Source organism: Marmota marmota, unplaced genomic scaffold (genome assembly GCF_001458135.2).
Source record: "Marmota marmota marmota unplaced genomic scaffold, marMar, whole genome shotgun sequence".
Taxonomy (NCBI): Eukaryota; Metazoa; Chordata; class Mammalia; order Rodentia; family Sciuridae; genus Marmota; species Marmota marmota.
In genome coordinates, this window is record NW_025999990.1 from 11,836,763 (window position 1) to 11,851,688 (window position 14,926).

At 41.5% G+C, this 14,926-nt stretch overlaps 1 protein-coding gene across 1 annotated transcript in view; it reads right to left on the minus strand.

The window, feature by feature from the left end:
• Nucleotides 1–746: 746 nt before the first annotated feature.
• The window catches only part of St8sia3 (ST8 alpha-N-acetyl-neuraminide alpha-2,8-sialyltransferase 3), a 16,063-nt gene continuing 1,883 nt past the window's right edge, over nucleotides 747–14,926 (minus strand). Inside the window, exons 2-4 of the mRNA XM_015482355.2 lie at nucleotides 13,867–13,989; nucleotides 10,905–11,462; nucleotides 747–9,351 (exon numbers count right to left, since the gene is read on the minus strand). Of these exons, the coding sequence (XP_015337841.1) occupies nucleotides 9,069–9,351; nucleotides 10,905–11,462; nucleotides 13,867–13,989 (964 nt within the window). The 3' untranslated portion in view covers nucleotides 747–9,068. The remainder of the gene's footprint in view (nucleotides 9,352–10,904; nucleotides 11,463–13,866; nucleotides 13,990–14,926) is intronic.

Genomic DNA, 14,926 nt, shown 5'->3' on the forward strand with positions numbered 1-14,926 from the left:
AGAGACTCAGGAGGGGGCAGCTGCTCGTTTGGCTCCTCAGCAACTCTATGTGCAGCATGGATCAAGTCCCTCAGTTTCTCTCCCTCACAGAACTCTTGGTTCAATAAAATGATGTTTAATCATAACAGTGAAGAGTAATGTATCATTATTGATAATGTGAAGCCCTTTTGCATTTAAAGACCAATGGATAAAGTTTGCATGGGGCACTTTTGGTATTTGCATCTGGTTCCTGGCTGCAGACAACTAAGCTCAGGCCCTGTGTGGAGTCCCACAAACCTCTGGGAGAAGCCCTCACAACACTGAGAATGAGAAAACAAGTTCTTCACTGTATGAAGCGTGAGGGTGTTAGTGGGTGCAGGCAGGGAGCCGGTGGGGTATCCTCCAAGTGGAACAGAGTCAACCAGCAGTGTTTTCCAATGCACAATAAAAGTTTATTTAAAAACAATGCATTCAGTACTGTGTTTGGCACATGAGGCAACGGGGCAGGCACATTCACACTTAGATACATTTGGAGAGCTGTCAAAGCAAACCATTGCATTTTCTTCACAGACTACAGTCACAATGTACACGCAATTACCTCTATGAAAGATGATCGTCCGTATTCACCAGGAAGCCAGAAGATATTTACATAGTCCTCAGTCCAGCAGTGCTGGCTTCTTTCAGGTCTCTGTGGCCCTCACCAGATGGCAGCTGTTTCCAAGGGCAGGAGAGGCTGCCTCTCCCAAAGCAGGTGAGTATGACTTGTAGGGGCCACGGCTTCTTCCAAACAGCAAGATAAATGGTGCAGTTGGGAAGGAGCAAAGCCTTCCTTCTAAGTCTCTCAGCATAAAATTGCATTTTCCAAAACAAATGCATCCAGTGTGTGGGGGAGGGCGCCAAGGTAATAGCAATATGAGGCATTTCTGTTTCCTGATACATGCTTCTTCAATTCTTTAATTTACATTCGGTGTTCTCCTGCCTTTTCCCTTTTGGTTTCATCATTACTCTTTAAAGAGCTTTGTTCGTCATTCTGCACTGACATATCATTTCCTTAAGATGATGCTAAAGTAAAATGCTGAAACCAAAGTAGGTTAAGTGAGAGAAAACATCACAAACATTCTTTTGTCTTGACTTCTGGTTTATGCTTCCACAATCGATTGTCAGCTTCCCACCCAAGGAATAAAAGTGGCATGGTGTGGTGTAAAACCACCAACTGGGAGACCCACACTGGAATTCCAGGTGGACAGACAAGTCACTCTGACCTTCTGAACCTCACCTCTGCATGGAGGATGAGGATCTGCCATCTAGACCTGAGATGATATCTAGCTCTGTCGGGTTCCACTGCAGACTTAGGTTACTATCCCATATAACTAAATGATCCTGCATTGTGATGTGTCAGAGTGTTGTCCTGTGTGCTATTTTCAGTGCTAATTGCTGATGCTTGCTGACTGCATCTCAGTCTGTCATAAACCCCTCCCAGGGCTCTTGGCTGTAAGGCTGCTTTTCTGCACGGTGTGGGTCCAGATCTGGATCTTGCAACGTGGTTAAACAGCATTACTAGCATGGAGTGCAGTTATTCTAAGTCTTGCAAAATGGTCTAAGGGAAACCTCCCCTCCTTTTTGCAAGTGAGCGAATGATTTTATTTCACTTCTATACTTATTGTCCAAACTCATTGTCTCCCATGGTCTACCAATTTTTCTTTTCTACCTTCTTATCCAAAAAGGTTATAGAAGTGGCTAGTTCCACAAGACTGGATTTTCTGTAAATTTATTCATAATATAATGGGGCCTACCTGTCAAGTCTCATGTGCATGTAGCTGAGGACTTATCTCTTTGGTGTCAGGAAAAGAACCAGAAGATGAAGGTGTATTTTGTGGTTAGTTACATACAATTTGTTGAGAACATAGAAAAACACCAGAACATACACCTGACTCATTTAAAATAAACCTAGGTTGCTGAATATAGAGAAACAAGCTCATTTCCATGATTGTTAAGAACAGAAAACCTTTTAAAAATAATATGGCAAATGTTTAATTTGAGTTTCAAACATTGACAATGTGGAAACCCCTTACAGAACTTGTAGGATATTTTACTGCAACAAGAAAGTAGATTTGGTCCTTCATGATCTAATTTTGATTCATTACATGAATAAAAAACCTGTGGCCATTCACTGTGTTGAAAAATTAAGTACATATTTTTTTCCAGCATTGCCCTCCAAAGGGCTTAATTAAGACCACCTCAGAGTCACTTCTACCAGAAAAGCTGTCCATTTTCAAAGCTTCTCTGTGGATGACCAGTGTATCTGATTTCCAAATCCTCAGCAGGGAGTATGTGCACAACTATTGGTAAGGAAGGACAGTCTCTGTGCTGCCCAGGGCCAGAGGACTGCTATGGTTATATGTTTGTTTTTTTTCATAATCCAGCTTTGCTAAGGGCAAAGCATCACATGACCCCTTCCTCTACAAAGTTTGCCCACTCACCCACTGAGTTGCCAGAGGTGTTTTGAGTCAGTGGTGTTTCTTGACCATTAGCGGCTGTTTGAAGGGTAAATAGAGTCCCACTGTGTATACATGCAAGCTACAGGCATGGTGCTCAGTGGAGTGTCCCCTGTTGGGGTACAGACCTTGACCCACAGAGCCTTTGCAGGTATGCGTGACCAGGTGAGCTGAATGGGTGTCTTGTTCTTTCTTGGCTCCTTTCATTTCCTGTTTTTTTGAATACCTGTGAATTTTGTGCTGTGTCAGGAGGAGGATGAGCAAGTGAACATAGAAAAATACAGAGTTGGGAAAACAGGTAATGGACTGTAGGATTAAAAAGCAAATAAACAGAAGATCAGTCAAATGTGGTTTCAACTGGCGGTTAAATTACAGAATGTTTACCTGGAGGAATACTCTCTGAAATTAGAAAAGTGTGGCTGATAATCTTGAGTGCTGAGGAGTCTGTTGAGGGGATCCAAATAGCAAGTGGCTAGGAAAATTTTTGAATGGCTTAGGGATTCAGCCTAAAGGACACAACATGCTCTTTTACAAAAAATTAGTGACCCTGGCCTAGGTGAAAATGCTTCCCTCCAAAGCCACTGCCAACCTCTTCTGTTGGGTACTCACTGACTTGGAAATTGTTCAGGCAGTGCTGTGCTGGAGCCTGCTCATGTTATGCTGAAGCCAGCTCTTACTGGCTCTTGAAAACGTTTTTGCAGTTTGAGCTGGTTGACATTAAGTTAGTAGCCGAAAATTGGCTATGCTGAAAATATTTACACCGCAGAAATTGGTAAATGCGTGTTCTCCAGAGCCAGTTGTTTAACATGTGGCAGCACATCAAAGGGCTAAAACTGTTTCTGAATCACACAAAAGGGAAATCAGAGGAGCCCTTTAGTACCTCCGATGACAGAGGCTTTGCATGTGCACATCAATAGAAAGAAGCCTGGCTAAAACTTCATTAGAACTGTGGCACCTTCTCCAACAAAGGCTGGAACAAGGCAGCTAGAACAAATGACCCTCTTTCTTACACTGGTTTGGTCTTAGAATTTTAGCCCCTTGAATTTCTTTTTGGATTGGTTTCATCGCTGGAAGACCTTTGCATTTTGGGCAGTACTTGGAGTTTGAGAAATCAGACCCTTCAAGAAACATTTTAGGCCCTGTGAATTGACTCTCAAATTGAATCTGATTGAATTATGTAAATTCCCTGTTTCTCAGTCTGTTCATTTGTAAAGATGAATCACCTGAGATCTGCCCCTTAGTTTGAAATATGGAGTGGAATATAAAGAGCCAGCCTTGGGGTAAAGTATATTAAAGCAATGCTCCCCACTTGGTCCTCAGGTTTCCATCCATTCTGACTAGAATGAGCAATTACCATTCGCTTATGGATCAGTGAATGGTCAATTTAGCTGGAAGAGTTGACTGGTTGAGTCCTGTGTCTACATGGCCATGTATTGTGGCAACTCTAAGGAACATTTGATACTAACTGTATGAGGACTGATGAGGATTCTGCTACCGTGGTTGGCATGCTATATTTGACTGTGCTTTATATTACTGGTTTCCAAACACAGGCCACATCAGAATCATCTGGGAACCTTTGTAAGCTGGGCTTATTCTAAGATATGAGCCAAAGGTTTGGGGTGAGAAATTAAGAGTAGTATTTTCAAGAGTTCCTTATTTCATACAGCTTTGCTTGCTGATGGGTCAGTGGTATAAACCAGGTTCTTACTTCAGAACTCTACCATAAACTTAGAGTCAGTTATTCTGCAACAGGTCTTTGACTATTTTTCTACTGTAATCAACACCAAGAAAATGAGCTTTGTTGAGGATAAAAATGTCTATTCAAACACATATATCTTCAATAGTCATCACAGTAAAAATAAATTTTCAGAAATACTGACATGATACAATAACGACATTCTAAAACAATAATGACATTCCCATTTCAACTGTTACATCTGCGTGGCAAAGCAGCCTAAGTGTGAGAGGCATAGTCACTTTGGTCCTTGATATCAATTCATCTGTGGCCTTGATTAATTGGACCACAGAGTCTAGACAGGTCACTCAGCAAGCCAAAGTGCCCTAGATCTCTAGCACCTGTGGTGTTCCCTCTGGGCTCTTCAGCCACATGGACACAGTCCCAATTCCCTTTGAAAACAAAAGGTCAGTTGTACATGTTGTGGAAGAAGCAGAAGCTAAACAGAAACTTTTGCCTGGTACATGCAAGTAATTACAAGAAAAAAGGACCTAAGAATCCAGAATTACCCAGAAAATTGCTCATTCTATCATTCTGAAGAAATGAAGATTCACCAAAATTGTTATTGTTGGTACAACTTCTTAGCATATTGAACTAAATATAATAATTCAAAGTCTGATGTTGAAATTACTTATAATAAGGAAAGCATTTCTGAGCTCAAGAGACCCCTGCTGCAAAGTAGACAGAAAGAAAAATGGGCAGCCATTCTCAGCCTTTGGCTTCTAAACTATGCATACCTGTTACTAAAACGAGGTTTTATTAAGATGAACTGAGTATTGAATAGGATTTCCATTATCAACTGTGAACTATCAAAAACTGAATTGTGATTTACCAAACAGTGATCACCAAGGGGTTCTTCTTTCGTTTCAGGGGAGAAAGTGGGTGGTTACCAGTGAACAAATGTATCCTTTATTGCTCTGCATTGAGAAATAATTTTCTTTTTTTTCCCTTTACAACCCTTCCAACTTACTTTTTGTGCCCTAAAGATTCCAGACCAAAATCATGGTCCCTTTGAGTCTATCTTCATTTGATCCTGGTAAGTCCAAGATGAGATAAATTTCTCCAAATTATGCAATCTTGGGCTGTCACTTAGCCTTTCTGTATCTCCATTTTCTCATTTGAAAAGTTGAGAATTAGGACTGGGGAAGCTTATATGCGCTTATCTTTCCAGTGTCCTAGTACTCTGCAGTCTGATCCCCGATTCTGCTGACCTCAGGGCAACAGTGCACTGCTGTCTGAGAGTGTCTAATATTTAGTGTCTTGCTTAAAATTAAAGAAATGTTCTTCCATTCCTTGACTTCCCCACCAAATTAGGTTTGTCTGGGGACTCACATTCATGTCTAACTGGTGACCTATGCACAAGGAGACTGGTCCTTTGAATGTCCTTGCTGTAGCTCCACAGTCAGGTGCCTGACATCAGGGTCAGACAGATGGCACAGTGGTCACAGTAAGCACTGCTAGGCACACAGCACTTTCCCAATGATCAAGGGCACAACAATGGAGGAACCACAGAAGTTAATCATCAAATATGGGAAAGAAACTCTGGATGTGGGAGAAATTCTTGACATTACCTTTAACCCTGTCTCCTGGGATCTACATGTCTGTACACTGGGGGTCTAGCATCAAGCAAGCTGCCAAATGTTAGTTGTTTTTCTTTCATCTTCTGCAACTTAATTGATTATTTGTGTTGGTGTCATGGACAGAATTGGGAGCCTTATGGTGATATTTATTCCCGTAGGTGAACGTGGGCTCTGCTCTAAATATTCTATAAAGGGGAACGTTGCTGACAAAAGAATGTCCTTACCCTAGAACCAACAAAATGAGGTCAATGCAAAAGCCAAGGGGTGTGGACCTATAGTGAGTCAAGTAAGAGGCCCCTGTGGTAAATCTTCCCAGCTCAGTGCACTTGACTCCGCAAGCCTGGGAGCTATGGGAAAGCCAGCAAACTCTGGTTACTGACAGCTGCCTTTCTAATCAGGACACACAGAAGCCACCATGTCTTTTGGTTTAGATGGTGGCTATATAGGTTAATCTTTGAAACAATCTTTAAAAACAAAGAGATCTTGTACGATTCACTAGAGGCTGCTTTTCTCAGTGTTGGAACTGCAGGTCAAGGGCAAAACCAACAATACAACAATAGTAAAGGCTACTATATGTTTAGCACTTACTATGTACTGAAAATTGGGATAAATGCTTTACCCACATATTGCATCTAATTTTTTTGAATAGGAGGGGAATGTGAACTACAAATGAAAAAATTTATCGAGTCTGAGTATTGTGGTTAACCAAACAGGACGGCTTAGAATTTTCTTCACCAGATTTGTCTTAATAAAGGGGAATGTGGTCTTTAGGTATCACCTTCAAGAAATTCTGTCTAGAATTAGGGATGACCTCTAAGTCCTTCTGGTTCTGGAGATAAGTCCATTTCCCCCACTATTTTGAGTTCCTGTTAAATACAGCTGAAATGATGGTGGGGGAAGGAGAAGGTCCTGTCACTCCTAAGATGGAAAAAGCATTCAGTGAGATTAAACAACAACAACAAACCTCTCAGAACTTAAAAAACAAACAAAGCTTTAAATTGAGATGAAATCAAATTTAAATAGTCTGCCTTGGAACAATGAACTGTTTTTAGGGATCCTGGGTTTTTTTTTGTTCCTTCAATCTGCATGGTTCAAAATGTCTATGTATTTATATTTAGTAAAAACTAATAGGTACATTGGGATTGAAACTCCAGAGTCAGAACCTGGCGCGAGGAATATGGGCATTAAATCACTCAGCTGTAACCAGCTGAACTAAGTGCTCAGGAACAGCCAACTACGCATTTCTGTCAGTTATCAATCTCTCCGTGATTCTAACCCAGCGCAGCCTGAGAACAGCAGGATTGTCTTCTTTAAAGTGACAGGGAACATACCACTGAACTTCAGAATGTTTTAAATATCTTCCCTCATAGTTTCTTCATATATGGAATTGTTTTAGTTTCCTGTTTCAAAACTTCTATTCCTACTTCTTCCCATTTATGTAGATGACGGCCATACATGATAAGTCATGTCACAGTAGGTACCGTGTTTGAACCTGAATGTTTTTCTTTCACTTTCTTTCTTTAACCTCTGGATCTATCCAGCTGCTCTGAATAGCTCCCTGAAGCTTTAGGACCACGCAGAACATGAACATAAGGATCATGTCTTTCCTTATTGTATTTGGCTTAATTTTAGGCATGATCTTACTTTCCCAAAGAGGGGCAGTGAACTGACAACTGAATACAGCAATGATTTTTTCATGGTATTTGTGATATTGCAAGCAATCTAGATGAGATTTCTGGAAAAGAATAAACTCTCCCACTCAAACATATAACAAATGTGCTTGACTGGCATTTGGAAAGAAACTTATTAAAATTTAACATCAACTTGGCCAGACTTTGGGCTGAACTGGAAGAACAAAGTGCTGCTCAGTAAGAAGTCAGGGGTGGGGGTGATACAATTTCTACTCCTAAGGCTGAAATAATGAAAAGGAGAATGGCCAACTAATTCCTCCATGGCAAGCCTACATAATCTCAAATTCCAAGGACTATTTAGTACTAAGACTTGCCACTGCACAATGGCTTTCTCTTTTGAAATACTTAACTTATAGGCATATAGATCTGATTTCAGGGGAACTAGGGAATATTCAGTGTCTACAAGTGTCTCAAAACAAACAAACAGCAGGACCCTGAAATGCTCTCACCTTACCATTATCCACAGGGGGTGGCCTGGCTGACCTTCAGCCTTCCTCTCTAGCCCTGCTGGTTCTCAAAGTCTCCAGATGTACAACATGGTCACCCCAGCATAGTGTAGATAGGACAACATAGCAACATCTAAACAGTCTTTTTCTTCCTTCAGTGTCCCAGGCTCTTCAACTGACTCAATTGCCTCTGTAGGCTGAGAAGATGGTTTGGGACTATGGGAAACACCAGGCCTAGGCTGCAATGCCCTTGCAGATGTGGCAACATTGTTATTATCTGCCATAATCACATCCATGTCAAGAGATGCAATGCCACCCACACCATAGGCTTTCTTTGTGATAGTGAAAGATGACCTGCATTATATGCCACTCACCCCAGAGAGACCACCCTGCTGCAGAAGGACCATATGGATGAGTGAGGACTTCATTAGATGCATTTCTTATAAAAATAGTCATGAGGGGATTCATCATGATTTTTCTCGGTTTGTCATGAAACATCAAAGTTACCCAGAACCTTGAACACATCAAGTACAGATGCAACACACACAAGCAAAGCTAATTCAATAGGATTCCTAGCAAATTATTAAACTCCGTGGTTGTGGGGCAGGGGAATGGTTTCAGGGAGAGGGAGAGACATGACAGGGGGTGGGGGAGCAACAGGGAGAGAGGGGGAGGGGAAGGGAGCCAGAGAGGGAGATATGCAAACCAATTTTTTGTTTCCATTTTGAAGAGTCTGATCCCACCAGCAAAACAGATTCTGCCCCAATTGGCCTGAGGCCTCTGATTACAAGGACTGTATCTGAGCAGAGCTGCAGAAACTTTAGCTCTAGTCCTCATCAACAAGGGAGGCAGTTTATTATTAAAATACAAACATGAAAATACTTCAAACCATTCTGTTAGCAGCATACTTCCAAATGCAACATTCCCTTTATCAACTGAGCTTAAATTATGTGGCTTCAATGCATCTGTCCTGCCAAGTCTGCTAAGACCATTCAAAGAGCAATGCAAAAGGGGGAGCAGACATCTTTCCTTTTAAGTGGCAGACCGGGCCTTGTAAGTCTCTGGGGTTCTACTCTGAAGACTATTCAATTTGATTTGGGGCACTTTTTAAACAGCCGTTTGGCACTTTCCATTCCGAGTTCTTAGGCACAGTGTGACAGAGTCAGCTTGGTGAGCCCTTCCCCATGCATTCGATATAGCAGCTGAAACTCAGCAGGCAGCTGGTGGGACTCCTGCCACTTGGTGGTAAATTTGGTTCCTTTTTTGTCATAGTAATGGTACGGAAGATCTTCCCTTGTGTTGGGGTCAAATCCAAAAGGCCAAAATCCATACAAGTGGATCTCTTCACATATGGCTGACGCAAGGGTGTACATAAGAATACCTGTGCTCAATCGTTTGGGCGACAAGTGTTTGTTTTTCCAGTACCTGCAGAACAATAAGTACACAGTGGATTCAGAGGCCAGTGTCAAGGCTTCAATCTGGTGGGTCAGTCGTACTGGGCTGGGAGATGGATTTGTTTAGACAGTTTAAGTTACATGGATAAATCCACCTCCCAACCCAGTCACCCTGGCCTTCCCCCTTCCAATTGAAATTTAAAATTCACTAAAATTAAACATGAGGGGAGCCAAAGGATGAGTTTATAAAGAGATAGTCTGGCAGAAGACGTGGCTTCTAGTTCTCCATTTTGGAAGTGATTATGACTTTAGGTAAATAGTTCTTGCCCTTTATATTTCAGTTGGTTCATCTTTGAACCTGAGAGTTGGGCTCTATTATCTCTGAACATACATCCTGGTAAATAGGGATTGCCCAAGTCTATGCCTGTTATAGTTGTTGTAATTATTAATAGGACCCCCTTTCTCTCCAAGGAAAAGTTCTGGTTTGGACTATTAATTATGGAATCACCCTACCTTTCAGAGATGCACCCTTTTATTAGATGTATCAGCTTATTAGATTCCTCTTTCAATGAGAGGTTAACTAGAGATCTTAAATTTGGAAGACTTTAGGGGCTATAGGATGAGAATAATCTGTTACAGAATGAAAATCCTTAAGATTCCCTGGTTACCAGATTTTTCCAGAACCCACTCTAATTTGTAGTAATATTTGGTGCTCTGTTGGGACACTTTGGCTTCTTATATAGGGGGAATCAGCATTAGGCAATTTGCTCAGATGATTTAAAAGGAAAAAAAAATCCAACAATTAATCTTGCTTTCTAACATACCCTGGATTAGTGGCTCTCAATTCCAACTGCATATTTGAATCATCTGGAGAATTACTACAAAACCCCAACTGCCTGGTCCCTTCCTCCCTTTCCACCAGAAAAAAAAATTGTATTAGATGCTCTTGGGGTAGAACCCAGGTAACAGTATTTTTAAAAGCTCTTCAAGTAATTCTTATGTACAACCAGTACTGAAAACCACCAGGTTAGAGGAAAGTACAGCTGCTCTGGCCAGTTCATCAAATCATAAGAGATAACAAGGAGCTCATAAAATATTTTTCACAGGTTTTTATATTCCAATATCAAATTACAAAGGCAGATAATACAATTTGTGATTTATTTAGGTGGTTTGCTGGCCTTGGACATCTACAAAAATATCTAAACTATCTAAACATCAAACAAAAGGGGCAATTTTGAGCCAACTACACCTTCTTTAAAAATCATTTGCTTTGTGTACTTTAGCCAGTGGTAAATTCTTGATTCCTGGTGTTTTCCATAACTTCTCAGTAAGCTTCCCACCAAGAGGGGAAAAGGGAACAGAGGAGGGAGACTGATGAAACACCAATCTCTCCATTTGACACTGGGCTACCAGCTGGAGGGTAGACGGAATTTTTTAACTAGAATGATTCATTCATTGATTAAGAAAGATAAGAGTTTTCCATAAAGTACTAAAACAACTAAGGATGACTCCCACCCCCAAGAGGTTACAGTACTGATTTGCCATCTGGTGGGGTATGAGTTAAATGCAATAAAATATACACACCTGTTGACATGCTGCATTATATTTCCAGGCCAAGCCAATTGGACCTTTAACTGACCTCTGTGTTCAACAAAAAAGTCAACTAACGTTCTGGTAACAGTTGCTGAAGTGTGGAAGAAAAACGCAGGGATCCAAAGAATGGCCCCATCAAGCTTTTTTAAGCTGAGGAAAAAGTTGTTACGGTCCTGTATGGTCAAAAGATTGTTGTAATATTTTTCCAGGATGCTGGGGTTGAAGGTGGTAAGGTTGGTTTTCCTTCCAACATCTCTCTGGAAAGCCTCCGTAGGGGCGAAATTGCAACGAAAAACAAAATCTGATTTATCTATTTCTTGTCCACACTGGCTCCCTGTCAGGATCCCACTATTTCCAACCACAGCACAAATATTATAATGCTTATTCAGAATGGGTGACACATCTGGAAGCAGTGACCGGAAGTTATTGCTAATAGAGAAAACATATTTATGGCTGGAATAATCATAGTGCATCAGTTGTCCGATCCGAACACTATTCTTGGTCAAAGAAAAATTTTTTATTACATCGACATGCTGCAGAATTTCTTGCCTAAAATAAAAAGAAATTCATTAAATGCATTCCATTCAAAAGAACCGAGTTTCCATCTTATGTCTTATGCTGCCATTTCATTCAGACAAGAATCTCAAGTACATTGAATTCAAGGGTTACACATTCATAATTGTGGTCTTTGAAGGGAGGGCTGCTTCAGAATATATAGGAATGTTGCAATCTTTCAGTCAGGTTTGGAATGTAATCCTTTGAGGTTTGTAAATGCAACTTGCAGTTTTAGCTGCAAGTTCTTGGTTTTCTGATCTACTTGAGGAATGTTATTTGACCAGGAAGGAGGCATATGCCAAACTGTGTCAGAAAATACAGGGAGACAATTTACACAGGCCCCAAAGAGCTTACATTAGTGCACAAACATTGGTGACTTAAGAGTTTGTAACTAGGGACTACTTGTTTGCTATTGGACTGCAATGTTTAAGAATATCAAATATCACTGGTGTCCAAATAAAAGCCAAAGAGATATGAGTCAGTATAACACTATCTATTATTAAAATATGAAAATGGGAGTAGCAATGGATGTAGTTGAATATTTAATAGAAATGAGATGATAATCTCATTGAGACCCCTTGAATAATGAAACAGGATATTTTCCTGCTTGATTATGTAAAAACAGAATTTAGTGGGATATATCAAATCCTTAGAAACAGAGTCTAATGTAACACTGAAAATATGTGTATATTTGAAGAATAAGGAGCATAAGACAGGAGTGAGACATAAAATGAACTTCAGGTTGTTTTCCTATTAATCTTTAAGTAAACTTGTTTCCTTTTAAATGCAAACTCATTAAAATATTTAAGAGACCACTAATGCCTTACTTTGCTGCTAGATTTTCCAGTACTAAGAAATCACACTGAAAATCCAGTCTTTTTGCTTAAAAATATCAGGAATGAAATGAGATGTTTTGAAACTTGCTTGGACTTTTATTTTTAAAAAACTACTTCATTATTCAAAGTATAGAGCAACATCAACTGACATCTCCAATCCAAAACTTCCAAAGTGATCAGTACTGTTTTACTGATTATAAAGCTGATATAAAGGCAAGGAAAGTTTAAAATGATACTGGTAAAAATTAAAGGTTACCTAATAAGTGGATTGAAAGGAGGGAAGTTTTGAAAAAGAAATGCCCTTCTGATTGGTCATTAGGGTCACATGACCTAGTGGGTTAGGAATGTTTTTATTGAGTAAGATATGTGTTTTGGGAAAACGTATATAATGTGTTCTATCCTTGAAAATTTTGGGGGTTATTTATAAAATGAATATTAGATTAAAACCCCAAAAGTTTTTAAAAAGCACCCCAAAAGTTTTACAAAATCACTTAAGGGGTTTTAATATTACTCAAATTTCCTGAACTAATTTTTGATTAAACATAAATATTTAAAAATATGTAACAATAGTCATGATTATATGTCAATTTTTTTGAATAAACATTTTCCTGACACCATGGATATTTACTGGATATGTTTTAATTTTGCCAGATTACACATTTTTAAAAAGAGCAGTAACTAAAAATGGTATGATCAAAACAACTCCCTAAACAGACTAGCCTGTAAAAATAAGAATTCACACCCTTCATGAATACACTAGATGGCTCACATTGCATCCAGCAGCATGATAATCCCACCAAAAGGAAGAAGCAAAGACTTATGTGAGTTTCTAAGAGAAGACCAGAATCCCTGAGGAGAATAAGTAAATTTGAGTAAATCTCATTCCCTCATCCCATGTAAAATAACAACAAAAAACTTTTTCATATATAAAACGAGACTGCAACAATTAATAAGAATGATCTTAGACAGCTTTATAGTAAGTTAAAAGCTGTAAAATCTTAGTGAAAACAACTAGGCAAAATCACAACAATCCTAAATACCTGCATATATTTGGGCCCACCTCTTCATCAGGAATTTGATGGAGATGGATCATGCTATTTCCCGTGTGTCTCAATGAAATAATACAATTTTACTTTATTTTTCATTTTTTTTCCCCCAAATGAGGGAATGAAAATGCACTGGGCAGTCTTGAAATTAACTACGGGGGTTTCTTCTTCATTTTTTAAATGGCTGTCTAGCTTTGTTAATCCTAGCCAGACTTGTTAACTGCAAGTCATGGTGTTCTTTCAAGCCCAGGTGAGGGAGGATATTGGAAATATCTATTTTTTCCCCATTCGAATTGGTCATTCTGGTATTTCCTGTTTAGAGAGAGCACTACACTCACTTAGAGGGTTACCAATAATGATTGTGCAGTTAGGCCAGGAAGACAGGGCAAATACACTGGGGGTGAGGGAGAGGGTGGAAGGCAGGTTTTTCTTGTTTGGGATTTGGATTTGTTTTTGTTTTGTTCTTGGAGCTTCGGAATTCAAAAGCACCTTTTAGATCGGTTCTTCCTCTCCTACCTTTGATGTAAAAACGCTGTCCGATTAAAGGTCCACTTAGAAGGTTTCTCTTGGAGTTCCTGGGTGAGAGAATTCGTAATGGGCACAAAGGACGGGTCTAGAAACTTCAGCGCAAACTGTGACCTGGAGAGGAGCATGAGTACAGACAAACGTGCTGGCCTCAGCTCGGGAAGCCGAAGTAGCCATTAAAGTCCAGCCAGCCGGGGCCGGGGGCAGCTGGCGCGCGCAGCGCATCCTTCTCACCCCAGAGCCCCTCTCATTTGTTCCACCTTCTGCTACTAGACACACCGGGTAGAAGGAAGGAAAACTAGGGAAACCCCTCTCCATTGTCCATCCCTCCGGGTGCGGGAGAGACCATAAAATGGCCGTCACGCAGTGAGCAGGGGCGGGAGCCGGGAGCAGGGCTGCAGCCGGCAGCGTGGCCAGGACCAGGGAGTCAGCACCGCGGACAGCGGCCGCGCCGCTGCCAGTGCGACCCGCGACGCCCCCGCGGCCCGAAGGAATTGATTTTTGGAGAAAGGGCAGAGGAACTGGAGACTCGGGGGAAGAGTGCGGGAGGGGCTCCTGCCTTAACCTCTTCCTTCCCGAGCCTGTGTCTGATTTCACTGCCCACCCTTGACTGGGGACCCCCGGAGGCCGCCGCCAGCTCTGCTCCTGTGCCCAGGCGGGGCTTCTCTAGGCTCGCACCTCTGGCCCGGCTCGGACCACAGGTTGCAGCAGCCCGTCAGGAGGCCCTGCTGGCGAGCTCCTTCGGGCACAGGTAGGGGCGGGGGCTCTCCGAGAATCGTGGGGAGCCGCGCCTGGCGGCGACTTCGACCCAGGCGAGGGTAGGCGGCCCTTGGGAGGCCAGTTTCCCACAGGGGCGGGAGAATTGCAGAAATCGCTGAGCGAGGAGGGCGGCAGTGAGGGGAAAGGGCCTAGGGAGAAAGCCCTAGGGGCTTCAACAGAACGGACCCGCGCATCCTTTGATGGGGAGGAGGGAGGAGAGGAGGCGAGTGCGAGGAGAGTCGGCGCCTGCGCCATTAAATCGCCCGCACCGCCGGGAGCCCAGCCCGCGGAG